General features: G+C 39.7%; 2 protein-coding genes across 4 annotated transcripts; one reads left to right on the top strand and one right to left on the bottom strand.

Annotated features, from left to right (window-relative positions):
* Positions 1–1,037: 1,037 nt before the first annotated feature.
* Positions 1,038–6,325, top strand: LOC116037803 (histamine N-methyltransferase-like). 2 transcript variants are annotated; one of them, XM_031281835.2, is made up of 7 exons: positions 1,038–1,705; positions 3,658–3,800; positions 4,118–4,170; positions 4,870–4,977; positions 5,148–5,278; positions 5,477–5,570; positions 5,949–6,325. In XM_031281835.2, exons 2-7 carry the CDS (start codon positions 3,667–3,669, stop codon positions 6,299–6,301), a joined length of 873 nt encoding a protein of 290 aa, XP_031137695.1. In that variant the 5' UTR covers positions 1,038–1,705; positions 3,658–3,666; the 3' UTR covers positions 6,302–6,325. The 2 variants fall into 2 exon arrangements, with proteins under 2 accessions (XP_031137695.1, XP_031137696.1); XM_031281836.2 differs by lacking the exon at positions 1,038–1,705 and adding an exon at positions 2,306–2,622.
* Positions 6,326–6,936: 611 nt separating this feature from the next.
* LOC116037802 (scavenger receptor cysteine-rich type 1 protein M130-like) lies at positions 6,937–21,405 on the bottom strand. 2 transcript variants are annotated; one of them, XM_031281834.2, is made up of 9 exons: positions 21,223–21,405; positions 17,599–17,631; positions 17,134–17,418; positions 15,132–15,449; positions 14,762–15,043; positions 13,069–13,395; positions 10,969–11,286; positions 8,547–8,624; positions 6,937–8,429 (listed from the first exon to the last, which is right to left on the bottom strand). In XM_031281834.2, exons 1-9 carry the CDS (start codon positions 21,257–21,259, stop codon positions 8,425–8,427), a joined length of 1,683 nt encoding a protein of 560 aa, XP_031137694.1. In that variant the 5' UTR covers positions 21,260–21,405; the 3' UTR covers positions 6,937–8,424. The 2 variants fall into 2 exon arrangements, with proteins under 2 accessions (XP_031137694.1, XP_031137691.1); XM_031281831.2 differs by having other exon boundaries at positions 8,201–8,429; positions 8,542–8,624.
* Positions 21,406–21,990: the final 585 nt, after the last annotated feature.

Here is a 21,990-nt window from a genome sequence, read left to right as displayed (position 1 = left end):
TCCAACCCCATTACACTGTTGCTCCCATTGGATCATATTACTTTAGGACTATAAAAATAAATGGAAAATTAAACATTTAATTTTCCATGAAGATTGAGCTGTTACGTTTAGATGGACACTCCTGTGGGAGTGTCTGGACTTTTGAACGTTACATATTGAAATGGTTGCAGATTATATTTACATCAATGAGAGAACAGAGTACACAAATTAAAAAACAGGACTTGTTTATGCTGGCTTTTCTATTTTGCATATAAACTGTTGTAGAATTAACATGTGACAAAGAAATATTTTTATAATTATTTAAAAGTCCCATATCCATATTTATTATTGTTAAATGTTGACTTGTTAAAATACAAAAACATTTTTGTTATACAAATACATTTTTTTCAGTCCCATGTCAATGACAAGGATTTATATATAGGAATAGAAATATGGTGTAAACTGTACTGGACAAATTGACTGGAAGATCAAGAAATGTAACCAACCAAACAATGGAGTTTATGTAATTGATATGCTTTATTAATCAATTACTTTAGCCTGCTTTTCATTGATTCTGGATCTGTGGCTTATATGCAACTGTGATAACTCTACACAACTTAAATGAAGTTAGACCATCAGGGACAATGTCTCTTCAGCTTTCCAACCTGTACCATTGGTATGTACATACTGATCCATAGGTAAACACACAATAGCTGTTGGCCTCACTATTCAGACAAAATAATTATCACTGATATATGAAGTATTGCTACCATCTTGAGGGCAGCTTCAGTAACTGTCCGTAAAATACAATGATGGGCAAATGAAATAAATAACTTACAATAACAATCTGAGCCTGTCAGTGGCAAAAACAGCACTTTAAGTGGACGTACATTGGAAGTTGCTATTGCCCCATTGGATTACATTGCAGTCCAGTTTGTGGCTGCTGGTTACAGTGTTCTCCCTTAATGCTGGACCAATTTCAAAGATATTGTTCACATTAGTCACTTAAACACAAATGCGTGGGGTAATAGCGTCTAGGTTGAAAAATACAGAAATTCCCTTTTGAAGTCTTAAGTTCCAAATGATTTTAGTAAGCTCCAGAGGTCTCCTAAATCAGTTGGAAGTGTATGACGATAAGTTGATAAAAGATACAAGGTTTTTCCACTCTCCTGAACAACATGAAAAGGTTCATGACATGATGGAGTCATCATGAAGACAACCAAATACACAATAAGAGGTTTCAAAATGTTCACAAAAATGATAAAATATACAGTGCAAATTATATTAGCTTACCTGTGGAGTACGATAATTCTGGTGGGTTTGATAGACAATGAATAACAAAACATTCCAATTAAAATGATTCAAAATATTCAAATTTACTTTTAATTTTTTTTAATTAAAACGTTTCATTTTTTTATGTTGAATTTATACAAAGCTTCTAAGTGATGGAGGTGTGTAAATTGTAGCACAACATACTGCAGGTTTTACTGTTTGACTTGGAATAATATAATTTGATTTCAAATTACCACTGGAATATGTCCATGAATCTGACAGCATCTGCTCTGATGTACAGTTCATGTATGAACAAGATGTACAGATTCATCTTTCAGGATTTACTCAACAAAAGCTAATGTGAGGGCAGCCAGCCAGCCTGTAGGAGGGGAGAGATACTGTAACCTAAGAGGGGAGAACAATCCACTCTGTCCTTACTCTCCACATATTCAAGGTATTTGTTGAATACTTACAATGTATGATTGACGCTTCCATAGTAATTTAGAAATACTTTTTTAATGGTTGTTGGTTTTGCACGCATAAATAATAATTTCCAACAGGTATGTGGAATGCATTGGAGGAATCAGTCATCGCTTCAGAAAAAAGCAAACTTTTGATCGTTTTGGTCATAAATGAATAAGCGTCTGTCCGATCGTCATAAAACCTGTTATCTTTAATGCAGGTGTCGGAAACTGTCAAAGGTCTGCAGGATCCATGTTGACTTGATCCACTGAATCGCCACTTGCTGCTATATTTTCTTTTAGGTTCTGTTGGGTTGGCTGGATAGGTGTAATTGTTTGATTTTTTTCCCCCTCCAATTCGTTTTGTACTTCTTATTTTCATTTATTTTTATATGTTGAGTATGAGATGAGCTTTCCCTTCAGAACTGTCAGAACTGCTATAGCTGCTTCCCAGAGTATTGTTGGTGAGATACACACACAGACAAACACATTCACACTAAGCTGCATGTGTTTGGACTGTGGGGGGACCTCAAAAGGCTCCACCTAGCCAGTGGAATTAAACAGCATTGGAGAATTTTATTTTGTCTGGTTGTTGTATTTTTTTTTTTTTAAATAACACATTCAGAAGAGTATGTAGCCTTGGTAAAGTTATGTGGCTTTTTAGTGATTTGTGGTTTGCAGGATGAAATAATGTTTTACTAGTTCAATATGGCTAACATTTGACTGAAACTGGGTAAATAGATTGTGTTTTTTGTGTTACATTGGTATGCATACTTTTCACCACTAGAATACTCCCATGTACGTCATGACAAGAGTTACGCAACACAAGTTAATGTAAGGACAACCAGCCAGCCTGTGGGAGGAGTGGGAGAACAATCGACTCTTTGTCCTTACTCTCCATATATTCAAGGTAATTGTTGAATACTTACACTGTATGCTTTATGCTAACCATAGTAATTTAAAGTTTAATTTCGTTGTTTTTGCATGCATAAATCCAGTGTTGCCACAGTTACTTTGAAAAAGTGACTTAGTTACTTTACAGATTACTTGATTTTAAAAGTAATTTAGTTACTTTACAGATTACTTGATTTTAAAAGTAACTAAGTTAGATTACAAGTTACTTTATTAGTTGCATATAGCAGCTGCTGACAACACCCCGCCGCCTCAACATAAAAATGACAACCGTGACAAAGCTGTTCTGTAAGGCAACTCGGCATTGACAGTAGTAGGGATCTTGTTTATTATCGCACGAAACGAAGGCGAGTCAACCGTGTTTAAGGGCAGCATTTCCTCTACAACATACTGCCCGACCAACTTCTTCAACTCTGCCCCACTTACTGGTTTTGCACCGAAGTCCAGCTTTTGTTGTTTGGGTGGTGGGGGACCTTCTTCTCTCTGCTTTGCACCACCTGGCGGGACTTGCTCTGTAAGTTTGACTGCAGTGCTGCGACTCCAAATGTTTCTTCAAATTTGACGTAGTGTTTTTGTAGCTAGATAGCACTTTGTCGCCACCAGCACAGAGTGTACAACGAACCTTAATATTGCCATCTTTAGCTGACACAAGCTCAAAATAGTGACTCAGCTAGAAAACGCGCATCTCTCTCCTCCCTCCATTGTTGTTTACGTTTGTGTCGCTGCATGGTACACGTTAACTGTCCACATGCTGAAAACGTGACTTGTCGTCGCATACGTGACTTCACTCCCCTAGACTTAAGAAGAAAGCAAAAACAATATATAATTTTACTAAGGAAAATGACAAAAATAGTAACGCACAGTGACTTGGATAAGTAACTTTAATCTGATTACTGGTTTGGAAATAGCAACGCGTTAGATTACTCGTTACTGAAAAAAAAGTGGTCAGATTAGAGTAACGCGTTACCCGGCATCACTGCATAAATCATTGCTATTTGTTTGATTTCCAACTGCTGTGTGTAATGCATTGCAGGAATCAGTCATGGCTGCAGAAGCAAACCAGACTTGTTTTGAGGGCAGGACTCTCCAAAACTTTCAGGTCTACCTAGAACAGTCGGGAGACCACAAGGCCAGTCTCTGGTGTGTTCACAACATCCTGCCAGGTGAATTCAAAAGGTACAGAAAGAAAGGCTGTCTTCATATTTTAACTATTTCTACTACTTGCTCAGACTCAGTAGAGGTTGTGGACGTCTTCTTTAAGTCTTTTTGTGCAGTTTGAAGACATACAGATAATTTAGCTCATTGACTAAGCTCTTACTTCACTACTAACGTAAACTGACATGAAACTGCCAAATTATTGGTATTAATCAATTTCATAATGAAACATTTGAGTATGTATTGGATCAGACAAATGCATTCATTTGTTTATTTTTTACCATTTCAAAGTTTTATTTGTTTACAGTCCTTTGTCCATCTCTCATGTGTTGATGCAGAATTGGAGCAGGTAAAAGCAGTCTGGATGTTCTTGGTGTTGGAAGTGGTGGAGGTATGTGATGATATACAGCAACTGATCTGCTGTTTGAACACAACATGTTGTGGTTTGCTGAAGTAGTTTGGGCTCAGTTACTAACTGAAGTGTAATTTGCATTATTGTGTTTTTAAAAACCAGAGGGAAATACACTGTTCCATGATTTTATCATGTTTAATATTTCCTCTACAGACAGCTACAGTACTCAGTTGGCAAAGGCGGCCAGCTGCAGGACTCCGACCACTGCTGTAAAATAAATGTGTCACTTTTTCAAAAATAATGCCATTGAATTTGAACTTTGAATTTCGCCCAAAGTTGTTTTTCTGTAATCATGAAAGATGCAAATCTACGTACATTAAATACCCTATTTATGTAGGGTGTACCCAAAGTGTTCAAAGATAATCAAAGTTATACCATGGTCCGGGTGAATACTTTCTAAATTCTAGATTAGAATTAGATTCTAAATTGGCTGCAGGATGTCTAGTAAAACGTGATATAGGACACCTACTTTAATGAAAGTGCCTTTGCAATAGCAACACATTAACAATCTCCAAGTCATATCTAAGGTTGGTCCTATTTAATGGAGTAGTGAACACTAAAATCGATTTTTTTAAGACATGATTGCATTATTTCAAACAAATACAAATTTAGGTGCAAAGGTTTTAACATTGAAGCAGCGCAACATAGAAAGTCTTAAGACTTACTGTTTTATTCCAGGGGAAATGGATGCCCAGATGCTCACTCTACTGCAGTCTACATTTCCTGCTGTCCCGATCACTGCTGACATTGTGGAGGGCAGCTCTCAGCTCACAGACAACTTCAAAGGTATCAACAATTCAGAACGCCACACAGTGAATGTTGTTTTATCACTTTTAGATTTGTATTTTTCACCTGATCATAATCTGCAATTAGGTCATTAGGTTTGTTATATAAAATGTTTTCATAAACTGTTTTGTGTTTATTTAGCTTTCTGTTTCTTTATGTCCAACTTATAGCTTTGGTAGCAAAGACCACCAACCTTCAGAAGATCCCATTTGCTTGGTATATCATGCACAGTGAGGACTATGAGAGGCAAGTAAAAGAAAAAGGAGACATGAAGACTTTTGACTTCATACACTTGATTCAGGTATTATGAGTTTGTAGCCTAGGAACCAGACAAGCTCGTGTTTTAAATGCATTTGTGAATAAGTGCCAGGCTAATTACTTATTACTTACTTTTTTGAACATTCAATTTAAAAATTATGATTTTGGGTTCACTTTCTGGCCTCTGAGCTTAAATCCAAAAAGTTAAATTACAGGTTCCCCACAACTCTCTCCTTAACAGATGATCTACTTTGTGGATAACCTTGCCGACACCATCAAGTTCTACCATAGCCTTCTGAAGAACAATGGCAGGCTTATGATCATCGTTGAAGCAGGTAAGTAGAACTGTTTTCCATACTGCTTTCTCTCCTTCTTCCTCCTAACCTGTGTCTTAATCTTTACTGAAACACCAGAAGATATATCAGTCTGAATTTTGCTTCATTTACCCAAGATGGTACATATTTTTGTTTGTGCTGGAAAAACAGTGCTCTCCTGGGTTTTTGTGTTCAGCAAATGTTCAGGCACACAAAGAAAAATGCTGTGTTGAGGACTGTTGAGGCTACAGCTAAAAGCCCTCTTGACTGTTACTGTATATACAATTATAAGATGACCAAGAGTCTCTATTAACTGTACAACATTATAAATAGTAATTATTATTATTACCAATATGTTATTCTGGAATCAATGTATTTCTTCAATCTCATGCTATCCAGATAACAGTGGCTGGGACGTCCTGTGGAAGACTTACACAAAGGAGCTCTGCGTTGGTGCCATCACAGAGTGCCGCTCATCAGGAGAGGTAATTGCCTGCCTGAAGAGCCAGGGTCTGAAATATGAGGAGCACGTGATTCCCAACACCTTCGACATCACTGAGTGCTTCAATCCAAGCAGCCAAACTGGACAATGTCTGCTGAATTTCTTTACAGTCAAAGATAACTTCTATCAGTCGTTCACCCCAGAGATCAGAGCAGGCATGTTAGACCTTCTCAGGAACGAGTGCAGCACTGAAAAAGATGGCAGGGTGTTCTTCAACAATAATGTGAGCTGCATACTTGTATATGCTTGAGTATGTTTTATGGGATCTTCTTGCCTTCACTTTATATGCTGCCATTTGATCAAAAGTACAGTATATTTGCCTGTTGCTAAAATGAAGTTCACCATGGGGTGTAGTTTTCAGTCTCTTTAAACTATATTCACCTCATTCACTCTGTATGTGTACCAAAATGATAAAAACAAAACTTGTAGTTGCTATTTGGTGATTAAAATCACTAAAATTGACTCAGTGTGCCTTACAAAACTTTGTAGATTTCGAAAAACCATCGTATCCAAAGATTTTACTGACTTTTCTAGCTATGTGGTGAGTCTTGAATTGATTTTGTCAACCCAAATGTAGCAGTACAGTAGCAATTATTAATATTTACTAATTCATCAATACCAAAATATCTAACGATAATTGAGAACTTAAAAGTATCCCATAAACAAATAAATTGGCATTAAAGGTGAAGGAGAGTAATGGGGTTTAACTATGACTATCAGGAACAATGAGTGGTATACAAATTAACAGAATTCATGACCTCGAAGCAGCACCTATCAAAATAAGAATTTGATAGCCATAATTAATTAATCATAGCATCATAATTTGATGGCTGCTACTGGAGTTCTACTAGATATTTCATACACACAAACCATGGAACCAAGTTATTTATAAATGAAGATTTATTGAATTAATAACTACAGACTAAACTAATAAACAAACAAATGAAAAACAAAAATAAGAAATGAATGATTAATAAATGATGGCAACTTTCTCTCTTTAGCATTTAGCATAGTGCAGCACCATTGCGACCATAAACAATTCTGGTTTGGCTGGGTCATCCCCCCTTTTGCCAAACTCAAGGCTACAAAACTGTAGTCCACAAACCAATGGCTGACATCACTGCTGCTACGTGCACTATTTTTACAGTCTATCTTTTGCACTAACTGTAGGTTAGGGTTGTATTATCACATAATTATAATACTTTGTCATACTTTACGTACCTTGTTGTTGTTGTTGTTTGGTGATTAAAGCTAGCTATTTTTAGCTGTTAGCTTCGATATTGCTAGCAAAGTGTTCAAAGACAATTGGGCCCAAGAGACAACCCTGACAGGACATTAATACACTGCATCAATAATACTGCTTTTCCCTGATTGACCACTGGAAGTGAGAATGTCATTCTCTGCGACAATATTTTGATTAGTGTGGCCTTTATGCCAGAGTAACTAAGATTAACCTTACGTCTCCGTAGTGCAACCAAACATCGAAACAAGTTTAGTATCAAACTAACTAATTTCAATGTATCATTTAATGACTTTACACCCTAACCTAAGAGAGAACTTACACATAGCTGGTGCAACAGGCTGCAGATGTTTCACTAGCCTTGCCTATGAACCAGATGAATCTAAAAGCTCATCTTCTATTTGCTCTGGCAGATGCGTCTGGTCCCCCTTTTGTTCAAACAGATTTCCAGCAACTTCAGATTTGACGGGTCAATCACAACCATTTAACTCATGTGGTGTGTGTTTGAAAAGAAGACTGTAAAGAAGAGCGCCGTTGACGCATTTCAGAAGACAAGCAAGATGGTTGCAGCTTTCTGTTGAAGCGGCTAGCGTGTCAGTATTTTAACAAACTTGACGATACATTTTTGCAAAAACAATTAACTGCACTTAAAGCTTTTCTTGATTGCCGTAATTCTGACAGGATTTGGCAAAAGTATAATAAATGGCAATACTCGTTCACAAACATAATGTCGCCATGGTTTCAAATTGCACCGGCTGCTTGGATTCCTGTACTCCTGCTTTCTCTGTCTAGTTTTCAAATGAAACTTTATATTCTAGGTGTTTTTAAAGATTACATCTTCAGTAGAAACCAATGATGCTGAGGGCCACAGACAGGAAGTCAGAAAGTATGAAGAGACTAACACATTGATGTTTTGGTCTTTTCATGTTGAGAGTAAGGCCCTACATAATGTAATATTATAATTACAGCCTTATTGTTTAAAGGAAAGAGCTGATGGTGGGTTGTGTGTCAGAAATCCATCTGGATGTAGATGAGCTCCTTCCTAATTGGTCAGCCCTCCTTCAGCTGCAGAGACACCTAGGTTATAATAATCCAGCTCAATGTTTTCCTGCATGCCCGGCTTCTGTCCCCTGCTAGCCTGGAGAGACATGACAGAACACAGATGTGACTTCTTGCATCAACCTCTCTTCAGCTCAACAGACTGCGTGCTTCATTTCAGTCAGGGGTCCAAACAACAGACGTGTCAGTACCTTACAGTAAAGATAAAGGGCAGCATTCACCAACAGCAGAGTCAGCGGCAGGACGACCGCTCTGATGATAAAAGGTGTTGGATCTGATCAAACACATGGACATATCATCACATCACACAACATCATGAGTCCAACACATAGGCAGTATAACACGTCCAACAGATCCTATTAAACACAACTGTAGTGACCTAAAATCTAAAATTACTTCAACATGGATACTTAATTATTAAAACGTACTAAACTTTATATGTAGGCTACTTCATATTTTAGTTTGTGCATATGTATGCACCTGATCTGAGAGCTCAGGATTATAATTAATGTATCATGTATTTAGATGTAATTGCCTGATTTACACCAGTTATTTTTCTCTCATTTTAAATTTGTGGGTTATTGATAAGGTAACATATCCTTTGATGTAAATGTGCATTAGATTTATTGAAATTGTTTGTGCATCTATAATTATCATTCAACTACTCTTTAGGCTACTTCATTTTTCATGATGTTTCAAGGCTTGTTCAGTAGCATATTTAAAAGATTATAATTCTTGTTTACTTTAGAGAATTAATGACCGGCAGTATGGATGTTTTTATGTATTTTTTTTACGCTTGGAAAGTTTGATTTCCTATTGACCTCTGGGTAATCACACGAGAAAGGTGATGAGAAAACTAAAGTTGTAGAGCAGAGTTGAGCAGGGAGTTGTCAGAAACCATTTTGCCTAGTGTTTAATGTGTATTTTATATAGCTACATATGACTGTTTGCCTGATTATTATGCTCCGACGAGTGTGCCAAACTTACTGCTAATAACTTTACTTCCGAACAAGTGTGGTTTCTTTGGACTGTGAAGCCAGCTAATGTAGCTTGGCTAATGTGCTGCCATCGCTGGAGAGACGACGGTCGCATTCTTCGCCTGCACAAAGGGACGAGAGTGGAGATTGCGGTCAGGAGGAGTTTTGGAGTTCGTCGCGGATGTATACCGCGTGAGGATGGTCTGCTATTGTGAATGTGTTGTTCCTGCAGCTCATTGCTTCTGTGCTTCTTCAGACGCGGTAAGCACTGTTCCTAGAACTGTTCTAACTCTACACACGGAGAGAGGGAGTTACATTTTTAAGTGGCATGTTGCACTTGCCAGTGGCATGTACTTCCGTATGCCAATTGCAATTGCGTGTGAATTGATGCATAAGGAGAGTGGTCGGAGTGAAGGATGGGTAAAACATAGGACTTTCACTCAGGAGAGTGGGGATCGCTTCCCGTGTGTGACTTTGTGTCCTGCGAGTGATGTTTCCTATCAACGTTTGTTGTTTCCCTAACCCCATTCTTCTTTTCCTAAACCCAACCAGTTGTTCTTTTCCTAAACCCAACCCCGTTCTTCTTTTCCTGAACACAACCTGCGTGTGACGTAGCCTCGCGATAACACGTAGCCTCGCGATAACATGCCACTTGGCTTTAGGAAAGTGGCACATGCCAGGACATGCCACTTCCGGCTGCTACATGCCACTTAAAAATCTAACTCATACTGCACACGGAGGTGCTGCTGTTCTGTTTCTTCTTGAGTCCCAACGTTAAGCTAGGTTTCTGCCATAAAATGACGTCACCACGGCTGTCGTTTCCAGCGCGAAGGCCCCGCAAGCTGTCGCGGCGCGTGGTCAACGAAAATTAATGCAAGAGTGCACTCAGGTTAGCACAGACTAAAAACTAAATAGCAGGGGTCTTTCTGTGTTTTTGTTTGCTTTTCATATTGGGATTTTTCTGTATCTTGATATGCATTCAGTTAATACAAAGTCAAAACTGAGATAGGCCTACTGAGTATGTGTTGTTGTTTCTCATTATATGCTGTCAAAATGAATAGGTTAATTCATAGTTTTCAGCAGTAACATATGTTGGGTTATTAAAACCACAATTGTTCTTTAAGCCTGTCATTAGTATTCAAGAGAGGGTGAGTGTCAGGTTCTGGCAGCCGTGGCAATGAGCAGTCGTTATTATAGTTCAAAATGGTGAACAGTCAACAAGTTATCTTTATTGTGACAGCAAGTGCACGTTAAAATAGTTAAACTGAAATAATGAATGGATTAGCCATGCTGTTTTAATCAGCAAGACAGAGAGATACTGTACCAGAAATAACTTTCTAGGCAAGGAGGATGGATTATACAGGCACAGGGGAGAAGGCTAGAGAGCATAAAAAAGAGCATAGAAGGCCTGTTTTTTGTTACATCCTTGGTGTGAAAATGCTTTTATCCTGGTAACCAAACATGCTCTGTCCTACAGTATATTGTTTGCTGTTGCCATTTATACACTTTGTATACGTTTAGTTACTAGTTGACATGTGTAACACAATGGCAGTCGTCAAAGTGTCATTCCAGAAACATGTTGTCAGCTCATCATTTTCATTCAGTTTGGACAAATCATGTTTTCCAAACCTGTCAGCTTACCTATGATAGTGAGAGAGAGCAGATGGCTCTCAGAGGAGAAGTTATGAGATAAAACAGAGACGTGATAAACACAGCTGTAGATTCCTTGGTGGGCGGGCTCTGCAGCAGGAAACAGGAAGTGGGCGGAGTGATTGACAGCAGGCATGGTGTAATTGTGTGCTGAGTTGGAAGAGGTAAAGGTGAGCTGAAAGGAGCCTCCTGGGTACTGTGGCTGAATAAAGCAGCTGATGTTGAAGGTGGAGCCCCTGAACACCCGAAACCCTTGCTGCTGGGCCTCGGAGTCCCCGTCCAAGGAGATGTTGGGTGGAAGCAGTAGGTCTGTAAACACAGAGAAATGATTGGCTGAAGCAGCAAGTCTGTAAACACAGAGAGAAGGTCTGTAACAGGTTCATCACCAAACATCCAAAGCAAGAGTTGGGCCCCAGACAACACACACAGAGGGAGTATTACTTAATTCTCTGCTCAGGACGCCATTACTCCACTATATCTTTACATAGCAAAAATATTGTTTACTGCTATATTAATGTTCTGAATGTCATATACAGAACCTTTTACATTTCGAATGATCTCGTCCTTTAGCCACACTCACTCCTCTTTCTGTTCTCCTCCATGATGCTTTCAGGTGTGTCCCACTTGTTTCCCCACCTTTCTGACGTCACACCTGAGTTAGTCTATATTCAGGTGCCGCCAGAAATTCCGCCTCTTGTCCCTCATTTCGGACAGATGTCCCACACATTCCACTTTCTTTGTTTTGGAATTTAAACTCCGGTGGAATTATGAGGACTATGGTTAAATCCAGACAGCTAGCTAGACTATCTGAGTTTTCTGTTGCACGGCTAAAACCTTTGAATGTACACGTTCCACCAAAACAAGTTCCTTCCCGAGACTATTTTGCAGAGGAAACTAGGGCTGAACGATTTTTGAAAATAATGTAATTGCGATTTTTTCCCCAAATATTGCGATTTCAATTCGATTATTTTTTTAAGCTCTTTGTCTTCTGTATTATTCAACAAAGAATAATATAATAATGTATAGTATGAACACACATTTACACACTAGACAGTTAAATAAGTAAAAATATAGTACACACACACACACACACACGTAATTTTTTACAGTGCACAGAGAGGATCTGCCTCCAGCCCCTCCCCCTCGTGAAGTTGCGTGCTGCCGTGTGCACTTGTTCAGAGAGGCTATCGTTGCGTTTGCTAGTTGCTGGTGTTCTTGCCGTGGGATTAACTGTACTAATAAAACTGTTGAAACACCGCGGCCACGCTGTTGTGAAAGCTCCCCGAACGTCATTTATCAGTCTGGTTGTTACCCCTCTCAGTGGCAGCTCCTCCACTCATATCTTTATAACGGAGCTAACCGCTAACCGCTAATCAGAGCTAATCGTTGCCAACCGAGCCTTGAGTTCTGTGTGCCTGTATCCATTAACTGCATGTATAGACTCAAGCCCGAATAAAACCCTTCATTTTATTAAAATGGCTGTAAAAGTTTTAAACTACAACTCAGAGTTGTTTGAATGACAGAAATCAGCTCAAGGTACAGTGTAGCGTTAGCATGCTAGTTGATGCTTTCTCTACGGAGTGCAGACTGATTGCTCTCATGAGTCATGTGATCAAATCGCAGCCTTTGCGATTAGGAAATCGCGTTTTAACATATCGCGATATTATCGAAAATGCAATTAATCGTTCAGCCCTAGAGGAAACGTTGCTCCGTCTGGCGCTTAGCGCCACCCAAGATGATTGTGATTGGTTTAAAGAAAAACCAAATAAACCAGAGCATGTTTTTCTTCCATCCCGGAATGCTGTATGGACTAGACAGACCCTCCTTCACAGCGCTGTGGAGGAATGTCTGGCAACTCAAGACTACACCTGAGTTGACCAGTTGGCCAGGAACAACTTGGAAAAACCATTATATGTAACAGGGGGGGGGGGGACTCTAGCCAAGTTTGCAATTGCTGGAAATACTAGTTGATAACAACGCATTATGTGGTAGCCTATTTTGTGTGTACAAACCGTCGTAACATGTTTACAGATAGAAGATGGACGGTACTGTGTTTACAACTGATTGAAAACCTGTAAACAGTCTGCTTACCTGAGACAGCGAGAGAGAGCAGATGGCTCTCGGAGGAGAAGTTATGAGATAAAACAGAGACGTGATAAACACAGCTGTATTTTCCATGGTGGACGGGCTCTGCAGCAGGAAACAGGAAGTGGGCAGAGTGATTGACAGCTGGTTGGGTGTAGTTGTGTGCGGAGTTCGAGGAGGTAAAGGTGAGCTGAAAGGAGCCTCCTGGGTACTGTGGCTGAATGGAGCAGCTGATGTTGAAGGTGGAGCCCCTGAACACCTGAAAGCGTTGCTGCTGGGCCTCAGAGTCCCCATCCATGGACGAGGACACAGAGATGTTGGGCTGAAACAGATCTGTAAACACAGAGGATGTGTCCTAAATCATGCACTCACTACTAGTTGTTATAGTCCGCTATTGTAGTGCTGTCTGATTGTATAGTGAGAATTCTTATACCCTTTATAGTGGACTCAAAGTATCCCACAATGCATCACAAGGAAAATAACAGACGGATGAGAGGAGAAAGAGCAGCGTGGCTGCAACCTATCGTAATAATGTAGGCCTAAGTAATTTTCGTTTCACTTGCGATGATATGTTGAAGTTTCTTTTACTAGTTTATGTAATAAATTACGGCACTATGGCAAAAGTGCCATTGGCAGCGCAAATAAGGTCAAACTAGATGTGGTACTTTTTTGAATTCATAAATATTTATAATGTTAAGGCCTTGCATCATTGATTTTGATAACGTCTTGCAAGAGCAGCATGTCTCAGTTTTCTAGTTATTCTGTTTCTTTTAATTAAAAATGTTTAAATGATTGTGAGAACACAGAGAGATTGACATTGATTGGTGTAGCATTTCCATAGAGCTCTGAAATCTGTTTGTAAAGAGTATTACTATGTTTTTTCCGATGTCTTCGTTTTTCTCTGAGGGCAGGACAACGATGTTTAATGTGAGCATAGCAGCGCATCACAACACAAATGGCCACACTGTACTTTGTATTTATTCATTTGGTAATTCATTTGTTAAATAATTTGTATTTATTAGTTTGAGTGGTATGCAACTCTGCCTACCCGATGCCCCGCAGGTGTATGCCGGTGTGTTAATGGTGCGGACCCACAGAGAGATGATTGGCTGAAGCAGCGTTCAGTCTGAAAACGTGTGCACCGTTTTGCTTCAGTTTCCGGGTTGAACGACATGTTTCCTCGGAAAGGTGTGCTACTGCCTTTGAGGTAAGTTTTATTTTGTTTGGTGGGTGTGTCAGAGGTATTACCAATCAGCAGCAACGTGTATATATACCCAAACCACTGACTGTCACAGTGACAGGAAGGAGCACACTTGAAACATTACTGTCATAGAGCAGTGGTTCCCAACCTGGGGTCCGGGCACCCCTCAGGGGGGCGGCAAAGATCACAGGGGTGCGCAAGTCTTTATCTGGTTTGAGGATGAGGTAAAAAAAAAATATTTGCACATGTTAAACAAATTATGATAATACACTAGAATATATAATGTATACAAAAGTCTGTATGAAAACTATATATTTTTGTTCTCGCTTAAAATGAATTAGATTAGATCAGATTTTATGAATGAAACATGGCGGCGAAACAGAAAGTAAGGCTGTATCTCGAGAGTTAGGCTCAGCTTTTCTTAGACATGAGTAGGGGGGGCGCCAAGGAAAAAAGGTTGGGAACCACTGTCATAGAGGATGTCACGGATGGGCTTACCTGAGCAGGTGAGATTCAGGGCGATGTGAAAGTGCCATGGTGTTACACAGTCTCTCAGAACAGTTCCAGACTGAACACAGTCAGAGCTGACCCTCCACATATCTCTGTATGAAGACTCCTCTTTCCCATCTACAGAAACAGCAGAGCCACAGTCCAGTTCTTTACAGGTGGCAGCTGCTGTCTCTGGGGTGATGTCATAGTTAATCACTGGTCTCCAGTCCAGGTGTTTCAGCTCCACTATTCCTGCACAGCGACTGTCTCCTCCCACCAACCTAACAGGCTCTGAAAAGAAACAAGAGTCTTGAGTAAAATAATGTCATTTTCAGGAGAACAGGAATTAACCAAATCAAAGCTGCAGCTCCTCTTCTACCTGAGCAGGTGAGTCCAACTACTTTGCCAGGTGAGCAGGTGACATTTATATCTGAGCCTGAGCTTCTACAGTCCAGGAGAGCAGACTCATGGCCTCCACACTGCAACTCTTTGGTCCACATTGGGACTTCCACTTCTCCATAGTGCACCCCCTGAAGGACTGAAGGAGCCCCACAGCCAAGCTCCCTACAGACCACCTCTGCATCCTGCTGGTCAAAGTCAGCTTCACACACCGAGGACCACCGCTGGGGAGACTGGTTAGTCTTCACCTCCAGTCTGCCTGAGCACAGACTAGTCCCATTCACTAGCCTGACAGATTCTGGAGAGATGACAGAAGATAAAATAGAGATAAAAGACTTAAAAACATAAAAACCTGGGTGACCTTCAATTTCCTGATGTTCACTTTACAGACGGAACTGAACTTATTGTAATTTGCCTCAAACTCCCTGGGGCTGATCTTTCTCCTTTTAGGAAGTTGGGTGTGGATATGGATATACCGCACAGCCCCCAGCTGAGCTGCTCAAAGTTGTGACTAGTAGGTCATTGATGCCTGTTACGCTGGCAACCAAAGAACCTGCTGGTGGAGACCAGAAAGCTGTCAAGCTGAAGGAGTTCTTTCAGACTAGTTGGTGGTTGGCCCAGGGGACTCCTTCATAAACATATATATATAACAGGGTTTCCCGCAGCACTTTGCAGCTCGGGCGGCCGCCTAAGCTGGGGAACACTACCACCTTAACTAGGTCGTCAAAAAAAAAAAAAAAAAAAAAATCCGCTGCACAAAAGGCCGTCAAGTGCATCTTGGACAATAGCGCGGACGCGCTTCACACCGCGACCCAGTTGATATCGCGCGTGTGTCCGTGAGAACAATCACCATTTCACCGTCGCGTGTGCGTCGGAGTTTGTCAACAAATGTGCGGCAGCTGGGGCATGCCCGGGCAGAGACGGGGTGAGTGGACTTACCGGAGTGTTGGCATACGGTGGGCAGAGAACATTTATATATGTTTCTCTGTCCTGTTCTTCACATCAATGAGGCTTTCTTCTCTTGTTTCAACGAAGTGAATACATGATGAAGTGACTGGAACTATCATCACCTCTCGCGCGTGGATTCTCAACGTCCCGGCTGTTGCCCGGTCTTTGAGACACAGCTGTTCTTTTTAATCACTACACTCGGTTCACAATACACGGTTAGTTAGCGTAGTTACACACAGTGAAATTACGTGTCCTGTTTTTATTTCACGCATACTATCTGCTGAAGTGTGTGAAGCTATGGGCTGAGCTCTGTTATCTCAGCGCAGTTTGTTTTGGAGAAGAGTTGTCGGGCAAAGTGGAAGAGTGCGTGTCACGGAGGATAATGGGAGCAATGCCAGTAAAATTGTTATAGCACTTTTTTTGAAAATAGTTTAATGAGCTTACAATTGCACATTGCAACTGTTATTTTGAAAAGCTGGTTATTTATTATTTATTATTATTTAAATGTAATATTTAGTGTGTAGTACAGAGTCTGCACTACAGAGATGTATTAATTATATATTAAAATTTGATATTCACCGTCATACACCCCCCCCCCCCATATATATATATATATACAGTGCTGCTCATAAGTATTCATACCCATGGTCAAGTTGACTAAAAAGAGGAATAAAAAAATCATCTTTTGGAAATTGATCTTAATGCCTTAATTAAAAAAATGAGGAAAAATCCGACCTTTTAAGGACACCAATTTTTTTTGTGAATTAATGTAATTAAGGCATTAAGATCAATTTCCAAAAGATGATTTTTTTTATTCCTTTTTTTAGTCAACTTTAGCATGGGTATGAATACTTATGAGCAGCACTGTATATCTTGGTGCATTCAGCATCTGATTTACTGAGACTGCAGCTCATCAAAGTCCATCATGGCTGCTGGAGATAGTCTGCTGCCATTCTAGCTGGTGCATGTGTGTGTCAACCTGAGAACATAACTGTCATAGATTATGTCAAAGATGATGTCACTGATGGGCTTACCTGAACAGTTGAGATTCACAATGGTGGAAGAGGAATCTGATCTTGCACACTCCCTCAGAGCAGATCCAGACTGAACACAGTCATATTTGATCTTCCACACAGATCTGTCTGAGGACTCTTCTCTCCACCCTACAGAAACAGCAGAGCCACAGTCCAACTCTTTACAGGCAACCGCTGCTTTCTTCAGGTTCCAGTGAGTGTCACTCACTTGTTTCCAGTCTCCCTGATGTTTCAGCTCCAGTGATCCTGCACAGCGGCTATCTCCTCCCACCAACCTGACAGACTCTGAGCAGAAAGTCAGGAGTGGAGAAGTTAATTAAATTAAGAAAAGATTAAACTAAAAGTTGACTGCTGATTCTGCTTTATTGATCCACGAAAAAGACCTTAACAGGCTGTTTAAAAGACAGAACTCCCCGCAATGCAGCCGGAACGGACTCTGTCTCTCTTTTCTTTTTTTTAATTTACCTGTTGAGTTGTGTTTTCCTTCAGCCTGGAGTCCTGAAGAAAAAATCAGAAGATAAACATCAGTATAAAGCAGCATGATTGGAGCACAGCCAGGTTTCTCTGGTCTCAGAACTTTGGGGCCATTATGGTACCAGAACTAGGGCTGCACGATATTTTGTTTCATCGTCTACATCGCAATGTGCAAATGTGCGATAGCCACATTGCAGGACGTGCGATGTTAACGCTAGAACTGTTTTGCTTCTTGATAGAGAAACGTTCAATGTTCTCCTTAACATGATTGTTACCGGTCAACACTACCCCTTTGAGACAGGTGGCCATGTGGGCAACGTGTGTATGTGACGTAACGTTAGTGGTTTGTAATGGGAAATGAGGTTCTCCCGTGTGTAGAAAAGTACCGTAAGCGGTAGCTGCCGCTGACACAGTGATGAACATGCTTTTCCATGGGCAGTGAAGCTACAGTAGTCAGTGTTTTATGTTCGCTACAAAGAAGATATAAATCACCTGATTAATGCAACGTTTTAAGCTAATGTAGTTGGCCTTAAGAATCACTTCTGTCCCAACTAACGTTACGGTTCGGAGCCGCGAAGCTGGAAACAATCTACAACAGAAGTCTATGTCTGATATAACATCATTTACACTGATTTAAGTGTTCTTGGATACACAGTTTGTTTCTAGTGCGTGACATGCAGGCTCTGCATGCACAGCGAACCACCAATCACAATCAATGTTGATCAATTTATCAATCAAACAAAGAAGGCCCCTAGGTGACAAAAACCTGAAATGTAGAGGAAGCAACATGCATGCATTAGCCTGGATTGATAGTATAACAGTGTTTCCTTTGGGATTTGTTTTAGCAGTGGCCTCCCACAATTGAACTGGTCGAGGCGGCAGATATGGACTTGACTCTGGTCAAAGAATCAGGCTCCAGAGGAAGTATGTTTATTTTGAGTTACAGTTGTTGTTCGTGTTGGTGTTTGTGGTCTAGAAACAAGATAAATACGATAATAATATATATATATATATATATATATATATATATATATATATATATATATATATATATATAATATCTGCAGTATAAAGGAGCTATACTAATAATTATGAATGTTATAGGAATCAACAGTGGTTAATATAGTTACTAAGTGAACTAAAAGCAGCACCTATAAACTTACAGTGCACAATGATATTAGCTGTAGCTGTTACCAATGTTACAAGTAGGCTACAGACATGGAGCGTTGAATAAATCACGAGGTGGTTAAAGGCACATAGCCTACAGAGCGCAGAAACTGAGGTTCACGTCACAATAACCTCTATTACACTATATTATAAAAGTTAACATATAAACACTCAGAGCACACACAGAGTGTGATATAAACCGGCGTTATCAAATATTAACGGCGATTATTAGCTAAGTAGACTCTAACGAGTGTGCTATGGAGAAAGGAAAATAAGGCTTTCATGACAACTCCTGACATAACTTCGATCTAAATAGTTAAACTATACAGATTTATTTGTCCTGCATTGTGCACACAACAAACTCCACATGTACAATACTCACGTTTTCCTCATGAACGCACAAACCAGACAGAATTAAGAAAAGGAATAAATAAAAAATCCGCTGCCTCTCTAAACAGACATCAAAGCGCAGTGCCGCTCACTAAACCGACATCACACTGCAGTATCGCCGTCCACCTGCGGGGGGCGTGGACAGGCTTTCCAACAAGCAAGATCATTTAAAAGGTAACTACGACTAGACACAGACATGTGCGTCTGCCCTATTTCTGATACCGTGGTGGCAGAAATTTTTTCCGTGGCGGGCCGGGCCCCCACTTCCAAATCAACATAGAGGAAACACTCTATTATATGAATACAATGATGTCATGTGAATCAACCAGTGTATTTAGCTACCTAAGTGCTTACTTGCTTTGGTGTTTGTAAAGCATTAAAGTTCAACATAGAATGGTTCACATAAGAAAAGTCCCCTTTTTATTTTCTATGTAGATGCACTCCCCTACAAAATTACCCTAGTTGAGAATAATTTATTATTTTCAAATAGAGCTATTTATGTCGTCTTGTTTGCAGGAAAAAAACAAAACAAAACAATTCTGTCAGTTTTTTCTAATATTGTGTAGCCCTAACCACAACTGTGACACATGCCACTATATTGATGAGGACTGGCGGGTTAAATCGGCCATCCACATCTAGGAGGGCGCAAAATAAATATAGAGATACTATGTTGTTTGGATTAAGATTTATATAGAATGATGTTCTGATTCAAATATATTATCTGTAACAATTGTCTCATAAAATATCTGCTACTCCTGACAATACATCAAACTGACAGCAAAATGACATCATGTTTCCACATTTCTGTGTTGTTTGACTTAAATTTGTTCTTCATAAAGCTGCAGGATGTTTTTGCTTTGCTGCTTCCTTTATTCATAACCACTCGTATTGGTTTTATTTTGAAATTGATCTGAAGCTGTGAATCACTTCCCCAGTTGATTACTTACATTAAGACAATCATTTTTTTGTATTACAAGTTCTGAAATTGTATGTTTAAATAGGCAAATATCAATCAATAAATGACCTTTATTTCAACTCGTGAGACACTGAGGTTGCCCTCATTTACAGTGACGACGAGCAAGAGGAACACAATAAACACAAACAAGCAATACCGTGACTTCGATACCGAGTCCCAAACAATACTTTTATTGATACCAATTTTATCAAACAAAAAGAAATTACAACATTAAACATTATGGCACAAATCTTTTTATTTATTTTTCAGCTCCTACTACGTGAGTCCTGTCTCTGTGCCTAACAGAGTTTTTTCTGCGTGTCTCTATGACGTGTAACGTTAGACAGCCAATCACAAACATTATTAGATCTTGGTAGAAGCATGCTGCATGCTTATTGGCTCACTGACGCTGATGAGATTTACTCCTTAGGTATTGAAATTGGGTATTGAATGACGAGGCATTTTTCGATACTCAATACGGCAATGTATAGCTGCACAAGTTTTGGGTGGACTCCAGGAAGAATAGCTGTGGCTATGGCCCCAGTTAATGGAGATCCCAATAAATCAAATCAAATACTAAGGAGGCAATTCGGTCGGTGCCTAAAAGGTTTTGAATTCGGTACCCAGCTCTATAAATGATATACGAACAAACCCTTCTGCAACAACCTTCAGAATATAGGAATGAAACCTGAAACATTGGTGTATGTACTACTGAAGTGGAGATATCTAGTTTATAATATGAAAACAAAACATTTAAAGATGCTTTTTTTCCCCATACATTTTGAAGATATTACAGCTGAATAGGGATTACAACTTTAACTAATTGATATCACCATGACACTTCCCCCGTTCATTATTTACACTAAGAAAATTATTTGTTGTATTACACGGTCTCTGAAATGTTGTTTAAACATGCAAATGAGGCATTATGAAATGCTAACTGAATTTAGGAAGTACAGATCAGAGAGACAAAGTGCAGTAAAATAACTATTTTCCACTTGTCTGAAAGAAGACTGCTTAACAGCCCAAAATCTCTAAACTGACCAGTGCATGAAAAAACTACGTTTTTGTCTGTAGTGTCTCAACTTAAAGCAGAGCCTTACCTGAGCTCAACAGCAACAGCACCAACAGGTGATCCATGTCCAGGTAGACCCTCTTTCTGCCTGTCTGTCTCCAATATGTGCTGCCCTTAGTGTATATCTGCACACAGGAAGAGGTGGAGCTTCACTGGAATATCCCTCCCTCAGGTACATTTCCACTTCTCCATTTATTTTGTTGTCGTTCTCCACCTGTCCACCAGTTTAATTAAAATACAAGTAATATGTAATTTGAAAATACAAAAATACATTCTACTCCTATTATCACATTTTAAGCATTCATTAGCCTCGATATGAGACTGATCTTAACCCCCGACATTAAAAAGATGAGCTCTACTAATTTTCCACATCATTAGATTTAAAGTGGCCAATCAGGACATCTTGGCGACCATTGACAGTGAACCATTGAGTGAACAGCCAAATGAAATGCAACTGGGGGAACAGTTAGGCCATGGTGGTGCACAAGTTCTTTCAGATGACAATAGCACTGGGCATTTGCAGTCGAGTTAATATATTTTTAAGATCTCCAACAAGCAACCAATTGAACAAGTGCAAAAGACACAAAACAGTCCCATTACAGCAGATGATACAGAACACCCCTCCCCTTCCCCCCAGTACTAACAACTTTAATAAAAAAGTATTTTCCTCTGTGTACCCTTGTGTAACACTGCAGTCCAGAGGAACACAAATATAATACAGTAGATCACAATGATAACATTACATTTCAGAGACTGTGTAATACAAAACATAATTGTCTTAATGTAAAGAATCAAC

Source organism: Sander lucioperca, chromosome 8 (genome assembly GCF_008315115.2).
Source record: "Sander lucioperca isolate FBNREF2018 chromosome 8, SLUC_FBN_1.2, whole genome shotgun sequence".
NCBI lineage: Eukaryota > Metazoa > Chordata > Actinopteri > Perciformes > Percidae > Sander > Sander lucioperca.
Note: the sequence above shows the minus strand (reverse complement) of the source record. Positions and strands in the feature narration are given on the sequence as shown.